Here is a 25,298-nt window from a genome sequence, read left to right on the forward strand (position 1 = left end):
AACATATTTAAACAATTATTGATAGGTCAAACAGACAAAAAAATAGTCAAGATATAGAAGATCTGAACAAAAAATTAACCCCAAGCCTATCATTATATGAGAACTGTTCATACAATTAAAGAATAAACATTTTTCTTAAGTACACACGGACCATTTACAAAGTGATTAAAGTGCTATGCTGTACTTTACATTCCCATAACTATTTTGTGGCTACGAATTTTGTACCTCTCAATCCCTTCACCTTTCTCACCCAGCCTCTCAACCTCCCTCCCCTCGGGCAACTGTTAGTCTGATCTTACCATTCAATTTTATATTGTCATTTATCAAACTCTAATTTCCTAATTTCTAAATAGTATGTCTCAACAAACCTCAAAGAATGGTGACATACAGACCATATTTCTGACCACAGTGCAATTAAGTTAGAATTAAATCATAAAAAGATATATACAAACTCTTCTTAAATGTTTTTAAAATAACACTTCTAAGTGACTTATGGGTCAATGAAAAATATCACAGTAGAAATTTAAAAAAACAGAATTGAATTACAATAAAAATGCTTAATATCAAAACTGGTGGGATACAGATAAATAATACTTAGAGAGGTAGAGTTTAGTCTTAAATGCATATATTAGAAATGAAGAAAGACAGAAATAAATGAACCATCTAATTAAAAAGGTAGATAAAACCAATAGAAAGAAGAATGAACAAAATGTATTTTGCCATGTACGATGTGCATCCATGATTTTGTGCACATTATACATGGGATTATTATACCCATGGTATGTAATCATTAGACCCATGTATAATGTGCATCCTTAGTTTTCTCTCAGCAATTTCTACAAGAAACTGTACATTATACATTGCAAACATTAAGTCATATAACAATGAAATAGAAAATAAACATATAGAAAAAAAAAAGGAACTTCTGGCCAAGATGGAGGCATAGGTAGATACACTTCACTTCCTCACACAGCCCAAAGAAGGACAACAAATTTAAAAAACAAAAAACAAACAGAACTTTCAGAAAATCAAACTGTATAGATGTCCTACAACCAAGGAGGTTAAAGAAGAAACATACATCCAGACAGATAGGAGGGGTGGAGACAGGCAGCTGGGGCAGAGAGGATGCATGGCAAGGGGTGGCTGGAGGACTGGGTGTCCCACTTTCACCTGCAGATAAACCGGGAGGGGAACAACTGGGGAGCAAGACAGACTGCACAACTCTGGGTTCCAGCACATGGAAATAAAGCCTCAAAATCTCTGGCTGCAAAATTCTGAGGGGGATGCAGCAGCAGGAGAAACTCCCAGCCTCACAGAAGGGTCTGTCGGAGGGGCCTATGGGCTTCCAGAATATACACAAGCCCACACACCTGGGAATCAGCACCAGAAGGATCCAATTTGCTTGTGGATAGCGGAGGAAGTGATTGAAAGCAAGGGGAGAGCCAAGTAAGCGGCGTTGTTCCCTCTCTGACCCCTCCCCCACATACAGTGCCATAACTCTATGAAGTGGGTTGCCCCACCCTGGCAAATACCTAAGGCCCCACCCCTTATAATGTAACAGGTGTGCTGAGACAAAGAAATATGGCTCAAATGAAAGAACACATCAAAAACTCTAGAAAAAGAACTAAGTGACAAGTAAATAGCCAACCTATCAAATACAGAGTTCAAAACACTGGTAATCAGGATGCCCAGAGAAACGATTGAGTACAGACACAAAATAAAGGAAGAAGTGAAAGCTAAGTGAAATAAATAAGAATATACAGAGAACCAACAGTGAAGGGGAGGAAACCAGGACTCAAATCAATGATTTGTAACAGAAGGAAGAAATAATCATTCAACTGGAACAGAAAGAAGGAACAAGAATTTTTTAAAAATGAGGAGAGGCTGAGGAACCTCTGGGACAACTTTAAAACGTTCCAATATCCAAATCATAGGGGGTGCCAGGAGAAGAGGAAGGGCAAGAAATTGAAAACTTATTGAAAAAAATAATGAAGGAAAACTTCCCCAATCCGGTGAAGGAAAATAGACATGCAAGTCCAGAAAGCTCAGAGAGTCTTAAAGAGGAACACAACAAGACACATCATAATTAAATTACCCAAGATTAAAGAGAGAATCTTAAAAGCAGCAAGAGAAAAGGAGAGAGTTACCTATATAGGAGCTCCCCTAAGGCTATCAGCTGATTTCTCAAAAGAAATCTTACAGGCAAGGCCTGGGTTGATGTGGCTCAGTGGACTGAGTGCCAGCCTGTGAACCAAAGGGTTGCCAGTTGGATTCCCAGTTGGGGCACATGCCTGGGTTGTGGACCAGGTCCCCAGTGGGGGGTGTGTGAGAAGCAACCACACACTGATGTTTGTCTTCCTCTCTTTCTCCCTCCCTTCCCCTCTATCTAAATATAAATAAAGAAAACCTTTAAAATAAAATAAAATAATAAAAAAAGAAACCTTACAGCCAAGAAGGGAGTGGAAAGAAGTATGCAAAGTCATGAAGAGCAAGGACCTACATCCAAGATTACTCTATCCAGCAAAGCTATCATTTAGAATGGAAAGGCAGATAAAGTGCTCCCCAGATAAGATTAAGCTAAAGGAGTTCATTATCACCAAGCCCTTATTATATGAAATGTTAAAGGGACTTATCTAAGAAAAAGAAGAAGTTCAAAACTATGAACAGTAAAATGACAACAAACTCACAATTATCAACAACTGAACCTATAAAAAAACAGCAAACTAAGCAAACAACTAGAACAGGAACAGAATTACAAAAATGGAGGTCATGTAGAGGGTTATCAGTGGGGAGAGAGTGGGGGAAATGGTACAGGGAATAAGAAGCATAGATGGTAAGCACAAAATAGACAGGGAGATGTTAAGAATAGTATAGGAATTGGAGACACCAAAGAACTTACATGTATGAGCCATGAATAGGAACTAAGGGTGGGGAATGTTGGAGGGAGGGGTGGTGCAGGGTGGAAAGAGGTAAAGGGAAGAAAAAAAATGGGACAACTGTAACAGCATAGTCAGTAAAATACACTTAAAAAAAGAAATATACAATTAACAGAAGTTAAAGTGGGTGTTTGAATAAACCTCTGGAAAAGGTGATTAAGAGAAAAAGGACACGGAACAAGTAAGGCATATTAGGAATAAACGAGGGGACAATTACAGAGATGAGAGAAAATAAAAAAGTAAGAGAACATTATGAAGAACTTACTGCAGTAATTTTAAAAATTTTAAGATTTTTAAGGAAAATGTAATTTACCAAAACCCAGAGAGGATACAGAAAGCCTGAATAGCCTTATGGATGTTAAAGAAATTGTAGTTGTAAAAAAAAATAAAAGCTTTCCTAAATACCAAACAAAAACAAAACACTAGGTTCTGATAGTTTATAGGCAAGTTATACTAAACTTTACAGGTATGAAACATTCCAATGTTATAGAAAGTCTTTCAGAGAACTCATGAAGAAAAAAAGGCTAAGTCATTCTATGAAGCTAAAGTAACTTCAACACTAAAGCAAGACAGAGAAACACAAGAAAGAAAAATTAACTACAGGCCAGTCTCAATCATAATTGCAAATACAAAGTCCTAAACAAAATGTTAGCACACAGAGTTGAATAGTACATATAAAAGATAATCTACAATGATTAAGCTGGGCTTATCTAAGATATGCAAGGCAGTCTAATCATGAGGAAATCTTTAAAAGTCACCAGCACATTAATAGATATAAGGAAAAAAACCAAATGATCATCTTAACAGATGCAGAAACTGCACTTGATAAAATTCAATACCCAATCATAATTAAAATGCTCAGCAACTAAGAATAAAAGGGAACTTCTTCAGCCCTAATAAAATGTTATCTACTAAAAAATGTACAGTAAATGTTAGTCTTCATGGGGAAACATTGGTAAGCTACTTTTTAAAAACAAGAATAGGACAAGGATGTTCATTATACCACTTCTATTAGACAGCAGATCCTAGCCAGTGCAGTCATATAAGAAAAAGAGATTAAAGAAATAATGATATTGTGACTTTTCTGAGGTTACAGCAAATTATTAAAAATAATAAACAAAAAATTTATACTGGGATCGAAAACCAAACATCCTCCTATGTGAATGCTGTCATTCCTAAGCCTATAATGATTCCCCCGAAGGCAGCATAATGCCAGATACCATCTGTGTACACAAATGGTCATTTCTAGAGGACAGGAAGGCACTTAAACACTTATGGTATTACTTCTTGCTCTCTGGGGTGAAGAAATAAGGTGTTAAGAACAAAAATAACCTGATATCAAAGAAAGGAAGTCTAATTTTGGACAGGAGAATGATTTTGGGATTACACTCTAAGTACTAGTGCATATAACTCAGCCCTTTCACAGAGAAGCCTAAATCTACATGTCCAAATCCTGCCCACCCGAAGGTTAATGAAAATTCCACTTTCTCAACAAAATCATTTTTTGTCTACTTCAGTCCTTAGTGAATTCACTCCTCAGAATGACTGTACTTTACTGTAGCAGGTATTAAAAACTTAATCAAAGATTTGATATCTCTTATTTTACCACTGAATTAAATATATTTTTTCAATTACAGTTGACATTGAATGTTATTTTGTATTAGGTTCAGGTGTATAGCACAATGGTTAGACAATCATATACTTTACAAAGTCGTCCCTGTGATATTTCAAGTACCCACTTGGCACCATACATGGTTATTACAATATTATCGACTATATTCCCTATGCTGTACTTTATATCCTGTCACTATTTGTGACTACAGATTTGTAACTCTTAATCCCTTCACCTTTTTCACTCAGCGTCCCTTCCCCCCCTCCACTAACTCCTCTCCCTTCTGGCAACCATCAGTTTAATCTTACCACGGAATTTTTATGTTGTTTATTTATGAAACTCTAATTTCTTTAAAAAAAATTTTTTTTAAATTTATTTATTTAGCCCTGGCTGGTGTAGCTCAGTGGATTGAGCACGGGCTGGGAACCAAAGTGTCCCAGGTTCGAGTTCCCAGCCAGTGTACATGCCTGGGTTGCAGGCCATGACTCCCAGCAACTGCACATTGATATTTCTCTCTCTCTCTATTTCCCTCCCTTCCCTCTCTAAAAATAAATAAATAAAAATTTTTAAAGATTTATTTATTTATTTTTTTTAGAGAGGGAAGGGAGGGGAGAGAGAGAGAGAGAGAGAGAGAGAGAGAGAGAGAGAGAGAGAGAGAGGGAGAGGAGAGAGAGAGAGAAACATCAATGTGCGGTTGCTGGGGGTTATGGCCTGCAACCCAGGCATGTACCCTGACTGGGAATCGAACCTGAGACACTGTGGTTTGCACCCGCACTCAATCCACAGAGCTATGCCAGCCAGGGCTGATTTAACTTCTTAAATATATATCTTATATCCTAGAATAGATGTCTACCATATATCCTCTGGCCCAATAGGATACTTTGCTTTATCTTTCATGGTCTCTAATAAGTCATGACTAAACAGTGGTTCACAGATGCTCCAGCAGAAATGGAGGCCAATAAAGATTAAAACCAAAAGAAACTTAAATAGATCACTTATATAGACTATATATTTAACAGATCTTTTATGTAGATCATAAAAACACTTTCTTCACTAGGCTACAGGAAAAAAAGTTAATGAAGGAAAGAAAGAATCATATGTGAAACTTACCTTGCCTGTGAATCATGCCCCCATGCATAATTCTTGCAACAATACAATGATTTAGCTCATTCATTTTTAAAGTGATTCCCTGTAAAAAGTAAAAATAGAATTACTGAGATGGCACTTGTTTTTAATTTTTTAATCCTGACCCCTAAATTAGTTTATTCATTTTAGAGAGAGAGGAAGGGACAGGGAAAGAGAGAAACAAACATCGATGTGAGAGAGAAACATCAATTGGCTACCTTCTGTAGGCATCCAGACCAAGGGATCAAACCCCCAACCTTTTGGTGTACAGGACAATGATCCAACCAACCAAGCCACCCAGGGGGGCTGGCACTTGTTTTTATATTTTTGATTTTGCTGTAATTTTAATTACAAAAGGTAGGAAAACATTAAAGAAAATATTGATAATGGAGGAGAAAACCATTCATTACTACCCCGTGCCATGAGAAAATTACTTTGGGTATTTTGATTGCTATAATAACAGTATACATACATTTTATATAGTGTTTTTTAATCTTCTAATTGTATTTCCCATGTTTTATTTTTCATGTTTTTAATCATTTTAAAAGTTTTAATTGATGTATGAGTATAACTGGCATATAGTTATTTAAAGTGTACAATTTGATAAGTTTGATGATGTATGTCTATATGTGCGAAAACATCACCACAATCAGGAGAGTGAATATATCCACCACCCCCAAGAGTTTCCCCATGCCTGCTGGTAATCTACTCCCATCCCTCTACGCCCTGCCCCCTCATCCCCAAACAACTAACTGATAGGCTTTTGCTGGCATATAAACAAACTCATATGGTATGTACTCTTTTTAAAAATATTGAATGGATAAAATTCTCATTTTATTATTTAGTTTAAATTTAATTAATTTATTTTAAATTAAACTTGTTGGGGTGACATTGGTTAACAAAAACCATACAGGTTTTAAATTTACAACTCAACAAAATATCATCTGCATACTGTGTCCATCATCAAAGGGAAGTTTTGTTGCATTTTTTTCACTCACAATGTCAGATTCAACCCTTGTTGCACAAATCAATAGTCTATTGCTTTTCCTGAGTATTCCATTGTATGGACACATCATTTTGTTTATCCATTCACCCACTGAATTGTTTCTAGCATTCGGCTATTATAAACAAAGCTGTATTCCTGTGTTAATTTCCACTTTGTTTTGACATCGTCGTCGCCTTCTTCTTCTTCTTCATTTAAGATATGGAGTTGTTTAGAATTTTTGTATCTATATTCAAGAGGGTTACTGGTCTGTAGTTTTGTAATAATGCCTTTGTCTGGTTTGGGGGGGTATCAGGGCAATGCCAGCCTGATGATGACGATGATGATACTAGTAACAAAAACTAAGTTGGAAGAATTCCTTTCTTTTTAACGGTTTGGAAAGTTTGTGTAGAACTGGTGTTATTTCTTTTTAAATTATATTCATTTTAATTTTTTTAAAAATTATATTTTATTGATTATGCTATTATAGTTGTCCCAATTTTTCCCCCTTTGCCCCCTTCCACCCAGTCCCCCCCGCCCAGGCAATCCCCATACCACTGCTCATGTCCATGGGTCATGTGTGTGAGTTCTTTGGCTATTCCATTTCCTGTACTGTACTTTACATCCCCATGTCTGTAGCTCTGTAACTACCTCTTTGTACTTCTTAATCCCCTCACCTCTTTACCCATTCCCCCACACCCCCTCCCACCTAGCAGTCATCTAAATGGTCTCCATACCCATGATTCTGTCTCTGCTCTTTTTGTTTGCTTAGTTTGTTTTTTAGATTCAATTTTGATTATGTATATTTTGCTATTTAATTTTTCATATTTTTTATCTTTTTTAAGATTTTATTTATTCTTAGAGAGGGAAGGGAGGGAGGGAGGGAGGGAGAGAGAGATAGAGAGATAGAGATAGAGATAGAGAGAGAGAGAGAGAGAGAGAGAGAGAGAGAGAGAGAGAGAGGGAGAGAGGAACATCAATGTGTGGTTGCTGGGGGTCATGGACTGCAACTGAGGCATGTACCCTGACTGGGAATCGAACCTGCGACACTTTGGTTCTCAGCCTGTGCTCAATCCACTGAGCTACGCCAGTCAGGGCCTATCTTCTTTTTTTAATGAGTCCTTTTAACATTTCATATAATAATGGTTTGGTGATGATGAACTCCTTTAGTTTTTTCTTGTCTGGGAAGGTCTTTATCTGTCCTTCAATTCTAAATGATAGCTTTGCTGGGAAGAGCAATCTTGGCTGTAGGTCCCTGCTTTTCATGACTTTGAATATTTCTTAGAATCCCTTCTACCTGCAAAATTTCTTTTGAGAAATCAGTTGACAGTCTTATGGGAACTCCTTTGTAGGTAATTATCTGTTTTTCTTTTGCTGCTTTTAAGATTCTCTCTTTATCTTTAACCTTTGGCATTTTAATTATGATATGTCTTGGAGTGGGCTTCTTTGTATCCATCTTGTTTGGGACTTTTCTGTGCTTCCTGGACTTGCATGTGTATTTCCTTCACCAAATTAGGGACATTTTCTTTCATTACTTTTTCAAACAGATTTTCAATTTCTTGCTCTTTGTCTTCTCCTTCTGGTACCCCTATCACGTGACTGTTGGACTTCTCGAAGTTGTCTCAGAGGCTGCTTATATTCTCATTTTTTTTGGATTCTTTTTTCTTCTTATTGTTCTGATGGGTTGTTTTTTGCTTTGTTATATTCCAAATCATTGATTTGATTCTCGGCTTCATCCACTCTACTGTTGTTTCCCTGTAAATGGTTCTTTATTTCAATTAGTTTATCCTTTGTTTCTGACTGGATCTTTTTTATGCTGCTGAGGTCCTCACCTTGAGTATCCTTATAAACCAGTGTTTTGAACTCTGCATCTGATAGATTGTTTATCTCCATTTTGTTTAGTTCTTTTTCTGGAGTTTTAATCTGTTCTTTCATTTGGGCCATGTTTCTTTGTCTTCTTATTTTGGCAATCTCCTTGTGTTTGTTTCTATGTATTAGGTAGAGCTGCTCTGACTCACTGTCTTCATAGTGTGGCCTAATAGCAGGTGTTCTGTAGGGTCCAGAGGTGTAGTCTCCCCTATCACCCACTTTAGGTATTCAGGGTGCACCCTTCGTGTGGGCTGAGTACACCCTCCTCTTGTAGTTGAGACTTGGGTGCTGTTGGCAGGTCAATGGGAGGGATTTACCCAGGCCAGTCAGCTGCAAGGTTTGGCTGTGACCACTGACCACCCACCTCCACCTTCCGTGGAAGATGAGCTGTGCAGGAGCAGGGTGGTGGTGCTCTGGCATGGTCTGCAGCTGTCTACTGGGTGCATAGGTTCTGGGGTTTCCCAGGTGGTACAGACCAAGGTCAGCTCCCACTTGTGTTTTGCCTGGGGCCACCTGCCTGAACTATGAAGCAATCTGAGATGGCTGCTACTTGTGCTCGGCTTGGAGATTCACAGGTAAAGCCAAGCTGTGAATCTAGCCTGGCTGCTGCTAGTCCAGGCCTGGGGTCACTTAGCTGTTACTTGTTTGAGAGATTTAGGAAGTTGTGAAGCATGAGCCAAGACCAGCCATTCATTTGGAAAGTCATGGTTAACAGCTTGGGTGGGCCTGCAAATTGGGTGGGATGGAGTCTCAGGGAATCTCCAGGACAGGGCAAACCGTGTTAGCTAGGTTGATGGAGTCTCAGATATGGCACCCACCTGCTGGCTCTGTGGCTCCATGGTAGGAGGGCTCAGAAAAGTGACAGTGGCCTCTGCCCATCTTTTTGTCTGAGAGAAAGCTGTCTGCCAGCTGTCAGATTGATGCCAGACACTACAGTTCCTCACTTTATGCCACTGGTGCCTTTCAAGTTGCTACCCAGGTGCTAGAACTCAGAGAGAGTACATCTGAGTAAGTCCATGTCTGGGTTCTTTAAGGAAAACTGCTTGGGACTTCACAAGTTTTTCCCATGGACCCAATCCCTGCTTGTTTTTGCAGCCAGAAGTTATGAGGTCTTATCTTTCTGGCATTGGACCCTGGGCTGGGGGTCCCAGTGTGGGGTTGGGACTCCTCACCCCCAAGATACCTCTCCCAAATTTTTATCCACCAATTGTGGGTGTGGGACCAGCCTATTCTGCATCTCCACCACTCCTACCAATCTGGATGATGTGGTTTCTTTAATTCCTTAGTTGTCAGATTTCCATTCAACTCAATTTGTGACAGTTCCGAGTGATGGTTGTTGTATATTTTAGTTATAATTTTACGTGGTTATGTGAGGAGGTGAGTCGAGTTCACCTATGCTGCCATCTTGACCAGAAGTACCTGGTGTTATCTCTTTAAACAATCTTGGCCTGGAGTTTTCTCTGAGGCACTGTTTTTAACTACAAATTTAACTTTTAAATAGTGTAGGGCAACTGTTTACTCCTTAAGTGAGTTTTGGTAGTTTCTGCCTTCCAAGGAATTTATCCATTTTATCTAAGTTGTTGAAATTACTAACATGAAGTCATATTTCCTTATTATCCTTTTTATATCTGTAGAATTTGTAATAACGTTGCCTCTCAAATGCATATTGGTAATTAAGTCTTTTTTCCCACTGATCAGCCTGATCTTCTCAGAGAAAAGGTCATTGATTTTTCTCTATTTAAAAAAATATTTTATTGATTATGCTATTACAGTTGTCTCAATTTCCCCCTCTTAGCCATCCTCTTCCTGGTACCCCCATTCCCTCCAGCAATCCCTCTCCCCGTAGTTCATGTCCATGGCTCATACATATAAGTTCTCTGGCTTCACATTTCCTCTACTGTTCTTAACAACTCCCTGTCTATTTTGTACCTACCAATTTATGCTTCTTAATCCCTTCACCTTTCCCCCATACTCTCTGCCTTCCCCCTCCCAGCTGATAAGCCTCCCAAGTGATCTCTATAGATATAATTCTGTTCCTGTTCTGGTTGTTTGCTTGGTTTGTTTTTTTAGATTCAGTTGTTGATAGTTGTGAATTTGTTGCCATTTTATTTTTCATAGTTTTTATCTTCTTTTTCTTAGATAAGTCCCTTTAACATTTCAAATAATAATGGCTTGGTGATGATGAACTCCTTTAGCTTTATCTTGTCTTGGAAGCACTTTATCTGCTCTTCCATTCTAAATGATAGCTTTGCTGGATAGAGTCATCCTGGATGAAGGTCCCTACCTTTCATGACTTTGAATACTTCTTTCCAGCCTTTTCTTGCTTGCAAGATTTCTTTTGAGAAATCAGCTAACAGTCTTATGGGAACTCCTTTGTAGATAACTTCATTTCTCTTGCAGCTTTTAAGATTCTCTCTTTAACATTTGGCATTTTAATTATGATGTGTCTTGGTGTGGTCCTCTTTGGACCCAACCTTTTTTTTCCTTTTTTAAAATTGTTGTTCAAATACAGTTGTTTCCATTTCCTGCCACCACTCCCTCCTGCCCCACCCACCCCCATCTCCCACCCTCAATCCTACCCCTTTGGCTTTGTCCATGTGTCCTTTAGACATGTTCCTTGATGACCCTTCCCTGTTTTTCCCATTATATCCCTTCCCCCTCTGGATTAATTTATTTTTATTCTACTTCCTCTCCTTTTTTTAAAAAAAAATTATTTTATTTTAATCGTTGTTCAAGTACAGTTTTCTCCCTTTTACTCCCATTCCAGCCCATCCACCCAACCCTCCCCACTTCCCTCCCATTACCACCCTCCCCCTAGTTTTTGTCCATGTGTCCTTTAAATTTGTTCCTGTAAACCCTTCCCATTCTCCCTTGAAATTCCCTCTTCTCTCCTCTCTGGTCACTGTCAGTCTGTCCTCTATTTCAGTGTCTTTGGTTATATCTACTTCCTCTCCTGTGTTATCATATTAGCTATAATTCTGTTTTGTTTTATTAGTGATTGCCTTAGGGTTTATAGCATACATTTTTAACTTACCACCATCTACCTTCAAGTGACATTATACCATGTCACTAATAGGATAAGAGCCTTATAACAATGTACTTCCACTTCCTTCCTTTTGACCTTTGTGCTACTGTTGTTATACTTTTTACTTTTATGCTATAAACCCCCAAACATATTGCTATTATTTTTATTTAACTGCCAGTTATCTTGTTTCTAAAAGATTTTATTTATTTTTAGAGAGATGGGGAGGGAGAAAGTGAAGGAGAGAAACATTGATTGGCTGTTCCCCATACCTACCCCAAACGGGGACTGAACCCACAACCCAGGCATGTGCTTTGGGAATCAAACTGGCAATCTTTTGATTTGAGGGATGATGCACAATCAACTGATCTATACCCGCCAGGGCTGCCAATTATCTTAAAAAAAAATGTTTTCTTTATTTATTTCTAGAGAGAGGGGAAGGAAGGGAGAACGAAATACACCAATGTGTAGTTGCCTCTTGTGTGCCCCCAACTGGGAACCTGGCCTGTAACCCAGGCATGTGCCTTGATTAGGAATACAAACCGGCGACCCTTTGCTTTGCAGGCCAGCACTCAATCCACTGAATCACACCAGCCAGGGCTGCCAATTATCTTTTAAAGAGACTTAAATGATAAGGATGTCCTTTAACATTTCTTATACTGTAAGTCTACTAAATTCTTTGTTTTGGTATGTCTGACAATGTTTTTATTTTACCTTCTAAAAGATACCTTTGCTGGAGTTTGAACTATAAATTGAGAGTTTTGTTTAAACTTTCAGTACTTTAAAGACATTGCTCTTATTTGTACTGTTTCTGATAAGGAATCTAATTTCATCCTCATCTTTGTTTCCCTGTATGTAACATGTCTCTCTTTTTTAACAACCACTGGCTGTTTTTAAGATCTATTAATCATGGTTCTAAGCAATTTGATTATGATGCAACTTGGTATTGCTTTCTTCGTGTTTGTGCTTCATTGTGGTTGTTGCAACTGCAGTTTCACAGTTTTCATCAATGAAAATATTCCAATGGCTGATTCCAATGAAAATATTCCAATGGAATATTTTCAGCCATTATGTCTTTAAATATTTTTTTTTCTGTTAATTAACATGCTTGCAGTTGTCTCACAGCTCAATGACAGTTTTTAAAATTCTTTTTCTAAAAATGCTTATTTTTCAATTCAAGTTGATATTCATTATTTTGTCTTAGTTTCAGGTGATTAGATAATCATATACTTTCCAAAGTGTTTCCCCCAATATTCCTAGTACCCACCTGGTACTATGCAGAGTTATTACATTACTGACTATTAAAATTATTTTTTTCTCTTTATTTTAGATAATTATTTTGCTGTCTTTGAATTCACTAATCTCTTCTTTGGAAATGTCTAATCTGCCATTAATCCCATAGTGCATTTTTCTGTGAATCCAAATATCTTTGTCAGTTCTATGTCAGTTTTGATTGATTATTCTCCACATTATAGGTCACATTTTCCTGTCTTGCAATCCTTGATTAGATGCCAGATATTGTAAATTTTATCTTGTTGCATGCTAGGTATTTTTTAATTCTTATAAGTATTCTTAAGCTTTTCTTTTCTTTAAATATATTTTATTGATTATGCCATTACAGTTGTCCCATTCTCCCCCTTCACTCCCCTCCCCCCTGCCCACCCCCTCCCACCCACATTCCTCCTCTTTAGTTCATGTCCATGTGTCATGAGTTCTTTCACTTCTACATTTCCCGCACCATTCCTGCCCTCCCCCTGTCTATTTTCTACCTATTGTCCATGCTATTTTTTCTCTATATCTTTTCCCCCTCTCTCCTCCTCCCACTTCCCTGTTGCTAACCCTCCATGTGATCTCCATTTCTGTGGTTCCACTTTTGTTCTCTGTTTGCTTAGTTTGCTTTTGTTTTAGGTGTGCTTGTTACTAACTGTGAGTTTGATGTCTTTTTTTACTGTTCATATTTTTTATCTTCTTTTTCTTAGATAAGCCCCTTTAACATTTCATATAATAAAGGCTTGGTGAGAATGAACTCCTTTAACTTGGCTTTATCTGAGAAGCACTTTATTTCCCCTTCCATTCTAAATGAAAGCTTTGCTGGATAGAGTATTCTTGGATGTAGGTCCTTGCCCTTCATGACTTGGAATACTTCTTTCCAGCCCCTTCTTGCCTGCAAGGTGTCTTTTGAGAAATCAGCTGACATTCTGATGGAAACTCCTTAGTAGGTAACTGTCCCTTTATCTCTTGCTGCTTCTAGAATTCTCTCCTTCATTTTTATCTTGGGTAATGTAATTATGATGTGCCTTGGCATGTTCCTCCTTGGGTCCAACCTCTTTGGGACTCTCTGAGCTTCCTGGACTTCCTGGAAATCTATTTCCCTTGCCAGATTGGGAAAGTTCTCCTTTATTATTTGTTCAAATAACTTTTCCACTTGTTGTGTTTCCTCTTCCCCTTCTGGTACCCCTATAATTCGGATATTGGAACGTTTAAAGGTGTTCTGGAGGTCCGTAAGCCTCTCCTCATTTTTTTTTTTTTAATTCTTGTTTCTTCATTCTTTTCTGTTTGGTTGTTCCTTTCCTCCTTCTGGTCCCTTCCATTGATTTGAAACCTAGTTTTCTTTCCATCACTATTGGTTCCGTGTGCATTTTTCTTCATTTCACTTATTGTAATCTGCATTTTTTCATCTAATTTATGACCAAAGTCCACCAATTCTGTGAGCATCCTGATCACCAGTGCTTTGAACTGTGCATCTGATAGGTTGGCTATTTCTCGGTCGCTTAAAAAATTTGGCTCTGGGGCTTTTAACTCTGTTTGAGACATCTTTTTTATTTTATTTAATTTTTTCCTTTAGTCTGATGGTACCTGTTACATATGAGGGGCGGAGCCTTAGGTATTCACCAGGGCGGGGCACCTCAGTCACAGGGTTGTGACGTTGTATGTGGGGGCGGGGTTTGAGAGAGAACAATGGAGTCTGCTCTGATCTCACCAGGACTCCAGTCCCCCTTGCTGCTTCCCACAAGCAAATTGGTCCCCTCTGGTGCTGGCTCTTGGGCAGGTGGGCTTGTTCACTCTCTTGGACTCGGTGGGTTTCTCCAAGCAGCCTCCTATGAGGCTGAGAGAATCTCCCAGCCTTAACTTCCACAGGTGATTTCAATTGGTGCCTTCAGGCTTTGTTTCCCAGCGCTGGGTCCCTGGGATGCGAGGTCTGTGTTGCGCTGCCCGTTTTCGCTAAGTTCTGTGCGAGAATGTGCGGCTGCGGACAGCTGCCAGCTGCCTTGTGCGCCTCACTGGGTCTGCTGGTTGCCTCCTGCACCCAGGGTTTGCCAACGGTCCGTCAGCTGCGGTCTGCACCCTGTGTGCGCACGTCTGCCAGCCACCGATTTTTCCTGCTGGTACCCCTCGACCCCTCTCCGTAGGCCTCCGATTTCGCCCCTCCTTATCAGACTGGATGTATGGTATTCAGACTTCTGTTCAGTTCATTGCTCTCTGTTCTGGTTGTTTTCTGTTTGTAAATTCTTTTTTTTTTTAATAGTCAATTTACAACATTCTTTTTTTTTAAGATTTTATTTATTTATTTTTAGAGAGGGAAGGGAAGGAGGGAGAGAGAGAGAGAGAGACATCAATGTGTGGTTGCTGGGGGTTCTGGCCTGCAACCCAGGAATGTACCCTGGCTGGGAATCGAACCTGGGACACTTTGGTTCCCAGCCCGCGCTCAATCCACTGAGCTACCCCAGCCAGGGCTGTTCGTAAATTCTTGTTGTCCTTAGTTTTGGTTGCTTGAGGAGGTACAGTGCAACCACCTATGCCTCCATCTTGGATCCTCCGACAGTATTCTTAAGCTTTTCTTCTGGGATGTAGTTCAGTTACTTAAAGTTAGTTTGATCCTTTGGGTCTTCCTTTCATTATTTGTTAGTCAGGTTTGGAGTAATTTTCCATCTGTATTCCTTATTACTGAGGCAAGACCTTCCTGAGCACTCTACACAATGCCCCACAAATTGTTTTTTCCAGCCTGGTGGTTGGGAATGGGCAGTCCGTGTTGGGCAATGTTCTCTCTAATCCTTATGGATGGTCTTTCCTTAGCTCTGGGTTTTTTCATCTCATAAATGTGCTGACTATTATTCAGAATACTTGAGGACAACTCTATAGATCTCTGGGGTTCTCTCTCTGTGCAGCTCTTTTTTCTTCAGTACTCTTTCCTATGAACTTTAGGTGCCTTGGTATCCCCACACTTTCAGTTCTGTCTCCTTAGTTCAGGGAGTCTGCCTCCTTTGCATCAATTATACCTCCTGTGCTGTGGCCTGGAAACGCTTTCAAGTCAGTAAGATTGGGCAATCATAGGATTAATCTTGTTTGCTTCCTGTCTCTTAGGGATTACTGTCCTTTACTGCCTGATGTTCAATATCTTGAGAACTTTTATTTTAGGTGAGAGGGTAAATCTGGCTCCTGTTAATCCATTTTGGCTCAGAACTATAAGCTCCACATATGTGATGCCACAATACTATACTACGGAATAGATTACTTTTGGTTTTCTAATTAGTCACCATTATAAGACAAGCTTTCATAAATGTATTTTTGCACTACACAGTTGATTCTAAGAATCACACAGTGGCCTTTTAAATAATACTGATTTTTAAACTCACTCTTTGGGTTTAGAGTCAGGAAGTCTGGAATGGAATCAAGAAATTTACATTTTTAATAAGTGCCCTTGGTGAAAACTGATCTTGCATTTGAGATGATTAAGGGTAGGGGACTCTGTCTTATCTTCTTCACTGCAAAATAACACTCTATTAGAAAACTTCATAAAATAGTTGAGATTTTATAATCTGGACTGTCTTAATTTGTACAATTCTACAAAATGTAACTTTGCATGGTTCCTATTTTGTAGTTCTTGCAAGTGGCAGGCATGTTTCATTTCCCACTTATACTTTCAGTCAGCATGTATCATTACCGAGGGAGGTGTTCTTGGAAAATGTTGTAAATTAATATGTAAGGTAAATCTAATTTCATAAGGGAAATGATAATATGATGGGGGTTCCATCCTTGAAATTACTAACTCCATGAATTCATTCAGCCAACATTACCATGAACCTTCATGTGGCAGATACTCTTCTAGGTAGAGTAGTAAATGAGACAGACAGGTCTATCATGGCTAGGGTAAGTTCACCTGAAACTAAATGAAGTTAACATTCATTATTTTGTCTGCCCCAAACATTTCTCTGCAGAGAGAAATTGACTTGTACTCTCACTGTTCCCAAGTTCCCAAATTCTAGGGAAAAAAACTGGCCCAGTTTGGGCTGGATGCCTATTACTGAACCTACCTCAACTTGGGGTAAATTCCTGGCCTTTCCTTGTTTACGTAAGTCTTTCCACTATTGTCTAAGCTAGTTCAAGTTTGGTCTTTATCACCTGCAACTAAGGGAGTCTCAATCAATAAAGAAGTAATCACAAGTGCAATGTTACAAATGAGAAAACAAGGGTGTAATGGGAGTATATCATCCATGGAGGGTAAACCTAGCATAGTTGGACGCATTGTAGAAGTTTGAAAAAACAAACAGATCATATGGGTATATGTTACATAGTAATATAATGCTTTTAATAAGATAACTAAGCAAGCAAATGAAGATATATTAAATGTAATAGAGAAGTATATTATGAAGATACACATTTTCCATAAAATAATTCCGATTTTTATGGCAAGCAGTCAACAAGAGAAGAAATACACACACCTTTTCTAGGATCATAGAAGACAGAAGACAGAAGAGTTTTTCTAAGGAGACTTTTAGTGGAGATTCAAGGCCATTTTATATTTTCTGAAAAAAGTAACTCAGGGATGCACTTCTATACTTTTACTCAGTCTATGTTTCTACATAGTCAGCTTTCACATAAAACACCAAGCAACTGTCACTGGGTTGCTTTAGAGCATGATGATCATAAGACACTTCTGGGCCACCTTCTTGTGGTCAATTTCATCTTCCTGTCTGCTCTGCTTGGCTCATCACCCCTTCATCCTGCCTCTCTGAAACAGCCTTTTCTCTTCTATAGCTGAATCACAACAGTTCTTGTTAAATGAACTGTGCTAAACTGTGTATCTGCTTGTTCAATGTAGGCAAAATAAAATACTTCAGATTTTTATGGACTTTTTAGGACTTTATCAAATGCTTTTTCTTCATCTATGATATTATCATATGATTTTCATCTTTCATTTTTATGTGATGTATTACATTTATTATGGTTCCTTTTAAATGTCCTAAATACCTAAAGAGTTTCATCCCAGTTTTTCCTTCAAGTGTTAAGTGGTCCATTGTATGTCTCCAACTGTAATCTCTTGCCCCAAGCATTTGTGGGTTTGTAGTCTGACTTGTACCATTTATAAGCAGTGATTGGAACTTTTAAACTAGTTTTCTAAGTTTTGCAAAACAAAGTTAAGCACCTTGCTTTATTCATTTTGTTATATCCAAAATGACTAAATCATATGAAAGTTCAGTCTGTATCCTCTCCTTTCAGAGGTGGAACTTGGAACCCAGCTGCCACCTGCTTGAGACCAGAATTGCTGCTTTAGAGAGTGACTCAAGGGCAAATAAAAACTCCACTAAACTTTCTTATTATGTTGAAGATGGCTTTTTCTTAACTGAGTGTTTGTTTGGTTAGTGTAACCATTTTGCTGTTTTTCAGATTCCTTATAAAGTTAATTCAGACAGCTCTGGTTGGGTTTTTCAATTTTTCTGTGGGGGGGAGGTCAGAGGGCAACCCTGTGGAAAGTAACCTCTGGAAAGGGCCCATGTCTTTCTTATCTGCCACTATGTCAGTAGCATCTAATATAGTTATTTGCACATAGTAGGCACTTACCAAATATATGCTAAATGAATGAATGAATATGTAAAGTGAATGAATGGAATATTGGACTTTCATGCCTGGGTGGGATCTTGGGGATCATTTAGTCAAGTATGCTTTTGGCAATACTTGCTAAACAAAATATGGACAAATTGAGGTCAACTGACATAAAATGATTTGCCCAAGTTCCCCCAAAGCTGCTACTGCCCATGCTCTTAAGCCAATGTGTTGCTTGGAGAACACCAGAAGGGGTGAGGTGATTTGCATGTCCCCTGCCTGCTGTAAGTGCTGGGACAATACAGTATAACTGGCAAAGAAGAGTAAATGAGAATTACAACCTGAAATGTCTACGGTTGAGGGCTCTCTGGAAATTGCAGTCACAGAATCACTGCTCTGTAACTCTTCCTTTAATTTGGAGAGCAACTGGGCAACTTTCTTAAGTAGGTAATTTGTTTTTCTATATACATCCCAATATCCCTTTTCTATGCTCAGAAAAAGATATGAATGCATTAAATTGGATTTTTTCCCTGCAGATATGATTCCTCCCCAAAACCTGGAACTTTCCCAATATTCCATCTCAGTAGGTAGCATCATTGTCTATCCAGTTGTGAAAACCTAAGTTTAGGTTCAGCCTTAATAGTTGCTTCTTCATCTCCACTGTCAATCCATTATCAAGGTCTGTTGATTTTACTTTTTGTTAAATCTTTTTACTTCATCCCATTTGATATCCATCCTTCTAGTTCACAGTTCCATCATCTCCCCGCATACCCACTCTTGTTCTCTAATCCACTCTCCAGACTGATTTCTCAAATAAAAATCTGCTCCTATCTCCTTGCTTAAAACTCTTCAATAGCTTCAAAAGAAAGAATAAAATCCATAACGTGTCTTTTAACATTTGTGTGGTCCTGTTCCTGCCACTCACCTTGTTTTCTACAGTCCAGTTATGGTTCCTTCTTTCCATTCTGAAACTATGCTAAGGGCCTTTTTACTTCCACATTTCTACGCATGCTCCTTGGTTTGCCTGGATGGTCTCTGCTCTGCGCTACATACCCTGGGCCTTTTTTGATTTTCCCAATCTGTGTTAATTCTATGAGAATGAGGTAAGGGCCAGCATCAATTCTATTTCAATACTATTCCTAAGCACTGAGAAAATTAATTCATATTAAATAAGTAGATGTGAATGGAATTCCTTGGAAGCAAGTAATTACATGGTCCATTTTATTTTAGCACATTACTCAATTCTTTGAATGTCTTCCTTATTAGTCTTCTTTTAAATTTGTTTAAAGTAAAATATCTGGAAACTGTGAGACTTATAAAAATATTTTATTGATTATGCTGTAACAGTAGTCCCATTTTTTCTCTCCTTTATTCCCTTCCACCCTGTACCACCCACACCCTCCAGCATTCCCTGCCCTTTGTTCATGTCCATGGGTTGTACATGTAAGTTCTTTGGCTTCTCCATTTCCCATACTACTCTTAACAACCCTCTGTTTATTTTGTACCTAACATTTATGCTTCTTATTCCCTGTACTTTTCCCCTCATTCGCCCCCTTTCACCTCCACTGATAACCCTCCATGTGATCCTGTTCCTGTTCTAGTTGCTTAGTTTTTTTGTTTTTTTTTTAGGTTTGGTTGTTGATAGTTGTGAGTTTGTTGTCATTTTACTGGTCATATTTTTGATCATCTTCTTTTTCTTAGATAAGTCCCTTTAACATTTCATATAATAAGGGCTTGATGATGAACTCCTTTAATGTTACCTTATCTGGGTAGCACTTTATCAGCCCTTCCATTCTAAATGATAGCTTTGCTAGATAGAGTAATCTTGGAAGTGGGTCCTTGCCTTTCCTGACTTGGAATACTTCCTTCCAGCCCCTTCTTGCCTACAAGATTTCTTTTGAGAAATCAGTTGACAGTCTCATAGGTACTCCTTTGTATGTAACTGTCTTCTTTCCTTTTGCTGCTGTTCAGATTCTCTCCTTATTTTTAATCTTGGGTAATGTAATTATGATGTGCCTTGGTGTGTGCTTCCTTGGGTTCAACTTCTTTGGGACTCTCTGAGCTTCCTGGACTTCCTGGAGGTCTATTTCTTGCCAGATTGGGAAAGTTCTCCATTATTTTTTCAAATAAATTTTCAATTTTTTGCTCTTCCTCTTCTCCTTCCGGCATCCATATTATTTGGATATTGGAACATTTAAAATTGTCCTGGAGGTTCCTAAGCCTCTCCTTATTTTTTTGAATTCTTGTTTCTTCATTCTGTTCTGGTTGAATCTTTCTTCTTTCTGTTCCAAATCACTGATTTGAGTCCCAGTTTCCTTCCTGTTACTATTGGTTCCCTGTATATTTTCCTTTATTTCACTTTGTATAGCCTTCACTTCCTCCTCTATTTTGTGACCATACTCAACTATTTCTGTGAGCATCCTGATTAGCAGTGTTTTGAACTGTGCATCTGATAGGTTGGCTATCTCTTCATTGCTTAGTTCTAGTTTTGGAGCTTTGATCTGTTCTTTCACCTGGGCCATATTTTTTTTTTGTCTTGGTGTACCTGTTACTATCAAGGGGCAGAGCCTTAGGTATACACCAGGGCAGGGCAAGCCACGTCACTGCACTGTGGCACTAAATGTAGGAGAGGGGCCAGAGAGGGAACAATGCCGCTTGCTTGGCTCTGGGCTGGTTTTCATCGCTTTGCCTGCTACCCACAAGCAAATTGGGCCTTCTGGTGCTGATTCCTGGGTGGGTGGTTTTGTGTATGTTCTAGGACCCTATGGGTCTCTCCAACATATTCTTCTGTGAGGCTGGGAGTTTCTTCTGCTGCCACAACCCCCACAGATTTTTACAGCCAGAGGTTTTTGAGGCTTTGTTTTCCTATGCTGGAACCCTGGGTTGCGTGGTCTGTCTCGCTCCCCATTTGTTCCTTCCAGTTTATCTGCACGCAAATGTGGGACCGCCCTGGTTCTCCAGTCACTGCCTTGCTGCATGTCTTCTCTGCCCCCCCTACCAATCTGGATGAATGTTTCTTTTTTAACTCCTTGGTTTTCAGACTTCCATACAGTTCAATTTTCTGGCGGTTCTGGTTATTTTTTGTTTTTAAATTTGTTGTTGTCCTTCTTTTGGTTGTACAAGGTGGCAAAGTATATCTAGCTATGCCTCCATTGTGGCCAGAAGTCCTTAAAGCATGGATATTAAAAAAAATTATTTATTGACTTTAGAGTGAGAGAGGAAGGGGGTGAGAGAGAAACATTGATTTGTTGTTTCACTTATTTATGTACTAGTTGGTTGATTCTGATCAGGGACTGCATCTGCAACCTTGGTGTATTGGGATGATACTCCAACCAACTGAACTACCCTGCTCACTTTTTCAAAACCAATGCCAACATTTCAAAATGTCCCCCCCCTTTTTTTTTTTTGCTTCCCTAGATGTTTTCATACTCTGGGGTAATGTACTCATATATATTCTTCTTTTTTTCCCTATTATTTTTGGTAAAGCTGAAGAGCAATTCCTTTTTTTTTAAAGATTTTTATTTTTATTTTTTAGAGAGAGGGGAAGGGAGGGAGAAAAGAGGAAGAGAAACATGGATATGAGAGATAAATATCAATTTGTTGCATCTTGTACACGCCCCAACCTGGGACTGAACCCACAGCCCAGGCATATGCCCTGACTGGGAGTTGAACTAATGGCCTTTAGCTTTGCCGGACAGTGCCCAACCAACTGAGCCACACCAGTCAGGGCTGAAGAGCAATTCTGAAAGAAGAGGTGGGAAGGGGAATCAACATGCCATAGGCATGATGTCATCACAACAATTCTGGGCAGCAGTGGGGGATGCCTGTGGTAAAATGAGGATCTGGAAACTTATTTCTTTAAAACTATTCATGCCCTCCTTCTGTCCCCACCTACTAGTAGTATAGGTTGAAGTTAGTTGCTCTAACTCATGCTGTCATTTTATGAAAGTATAGAAAACTTTGTTTCCCTACTTACCATTGGTTCATCTGTATTCTTTTGGAACTGAACCAGCCGAACTCTGGTCACATTCTCCATATCCATGTCTCCGTTAGCACTCTCTGGAGAATCACCATTTAAATAGGGAGAAGTGGGAGGAGGTGTGACCCTCAATGCTTCATCACTGTAAACTTCATGTGCCACTACGTCGTGAGTCTGAAGTAAGGCCTAATATTTTATGAAGAAAGTAAAATATTAATAGTAGCACTATTCCAGCAGAAATCTATTCTATAAATATACATAAAATTATTCTTTGCCTCTTAAAGGTACATCTCATGTACAGAGGACTCATAGCCCATTATACCTAGATACAATTATACTCTGGTTTCTCTATGACAAATAATCATGATAAATTAAGACATGAACAAATGAATGAATGAGTACATCAGTGAATGCATGTGTTTGTTGATTACCTGGGTTAGAGGTATTGTCTGTTGCTAATAAGAAAGTACCAACTAACTTGTTCAAATAAAGGCTGACATAATGCAATTTCAAATTATTTAGCAGAAACAATCATCTGTAAATAGAGATGGCAAATTTGTGCTGGGGCTTAAAATGGAAACAAATGAAAAAATAAACAGTGCAATAATTGGTGTGCTGAGCAAGTATCTTTCATTGATAGTATTAACAATAACTGTTTATAACCCAAAGGATAAAGATAATTTATAACATATGACTTAGTAAAATAAATAAAAAACACGTGTACCTGAATTTTTTTCCATAATTATCACATGACACAGAGCTCAAAATCTAATCCTACCTGATAATTTTATTCATTTCTACTTTTTGGAGCACCTGACTAAATGAAAGAAAGATAAGTTGACAATTATCATTATGACTTCCTTTTGCAAAGCCTGTTAACAAAGAAAAAGTGATTTCTTTGTATTGATATCTGCATATGTCATCCTGGTGGAATTGGATAACAAATAGCCCTTGTTTCCCTAAAAGTTAATATTCTTCTACATACTGTGCTTTTGATGCCATCACAAAAAAGTTTTTAAGAAGCATGAATATTTGGACATTTCTACTTCAAAAAGAATTTTACAGCTGACTATCAGTATGTTTGGCGCTTTATACCGATTATATTTTCTTGTGTGCTAACTATAAACACAGTTCTGTTTTAATCTGTGATGTGTGCAATAATGAAATACCTCATGATAATGAAATGCAATTAAAATCACTTTGAAAATATTACTCTTAGCATCTCAAATTAAGTTATTTAATTAAAAGGCTTATGAAAGTTATGACTTGGCTATTTTAATTTTAAGCCATGTATAGGAGGCAAAAATAAAGTAACAATGCAGTGAAATTACAAAGAAGATGGTATTGATTTGTTATTAATAGAAAATGTGCTTGAAGCCATATATGCATTTGAGTTTCTAATGGAAATGGCAAATATTTCCAAGATTTCAGAGGGCTGGTTGAAACTGGGGTCTGTGTGAGGGGCTCCACAATGGCCCTGGGGATCTTGGCTTTCTGACCACTACCTGACTACAGCCTGCACTGGTAGCCTGAGCCCAAGTGTGGAGGCTGTGCTATGTGGATAAATGCCCATTTTTTCTGGTTATTTATGGCCACTTAAGAGACTAGCACAGGGCAGAAAGCAAAAATCAATAATTGACAAACTGAAAAACTTATTCTGCTTAAATTAACTGTATCAATTATAGGTGTCTTCCATAGTTAGTGAATTTTATTGTATTTTGTTTTATTTTTTTATCCTCACCCAATGACATGCTTATTGATTTTAGAGAGAGGGGAAGGGAGGGAGAGAGAGAGGAAGAAAAACATTGATTGGTTGCCTCTAGTACGTGCCCCAACAGGGACTGAACTCACAACCTAGGCATGTGCCCTGACCAAGAATTGAACCCATGACTTCTTGGTTTATAGGATATTGCTTCAACCTACTGAGCCACACCAGCCAGGGCCACAATTAGTGAATTTTTAAAAACATGTTTTGTTGACTGGAGGATATGATCCTCATATAGAGCCAGGTAAACAGAGAACCAAGCTTTCATCAGGTTATAATGCCAGTTACATGAGTTGGAGAAAGTGTTTACACTGCTTTTTACAAATTATTTCCATTTATCCTTTTAAATATATAATCAAACACTTGTATTTTAATGTACTACTTATAAGGAAAGATAAAGCCACAATCACAAAAAGCTGCCCAAATTGAAGTTTAAAAGAAAAATGCTTAAATATGTCACTATATAAAGATATACTTGATATTGACCACAATTTGTCACTGTAAATGACTGTTACCACAAAATAAAACTCAACACAAAGCCCCAATGTATATGTAAACAGAAAACAAGGGGCCTCTTAACAGATTTTTATTTTTAAAAAATTAAAAAAATATTTTAGAAAGGGGGGAAGGGAGGGAATAAAGACAGAGAAAAACATCAGTTGGTTGCCTTCTGCCTTCTGCAAGCACCCAAATAGGGGCAGAGCACAGAGCTCACAACCCAGGCATGTGCTCTGACTGGGAACTGAACCAACAACCTTTTGGTCTGCAGTAAGATGCTCAACTAACTGAACCATGCTGGTCAGGGCAACAGATTGTTTTAAAAAAGTCATTAAAAGAGTATGCCAAAAAGCCCCACAAAACATCAGAGGTTTTTAATTTTTTTTTAATCTTACCTGTGGATATGTTTTTATTGATTTTAGAGTGAAAAGAAGGGAGGGAGAGAGAGAAACATCAATGTAAGAGAGAAACATTGATTGGTTGCTCCTCATATGTGCCCTGACTAGGGATCGAAACAGCAACCTAGGTATGTGCCCCGAGTAGGAATCAAACCCGCAATCTTTTGGTATATGAGACAACGCTCCAACCAACTGAGCCACCTGGCCAGGGCAGGAAAATCAAAGTTTGAATATTTTTCTTCAAATATGTAATGAGGGATGGCTGAGCAATTGTTACTAAGCTGAAATGG

At 38.4% G+C, this 25,298-nt stretch overlaps 1 protein-coding gene across 1 annotated transcript in view; it reads right to left on the bottom strand.

The window, feature by feature from the left end:
• Positions 1 to 25,298, bottom strand: part of CASK (calcium/calmodulin dependent serine protein kinase) — a 441,363-nt gene that overhangs the window by 53,370 nt on the left and 362,695 nt on the right. The window contains 2 exon segments of the mRNA XM_028522590.2: positions 5,659 to 5,737; positions 22,345 to 22,533. Of these exon segments, the coding sequence (XP_028378391.1) occupies positions 5,659 to 5,737; positions 22,345 to 22,533 (268 nt within the window).

Source organism: Phyllostomus discolor, chromosome X (assembly GCF_004126475.2).
Source record: "Phyllostomus discolor isolate MPI-MPIP mPhyDis1 chromosome X, mPhyDis1.pri.v3, whole genome shotgun sequence".
NCBI classification, from domain to species: Eukaryota; Metazoa; Chordata; class Mammalia; order Chiroptera; family Phyllostomidae; genus Phyllostomus; species Phyllostomus discolor.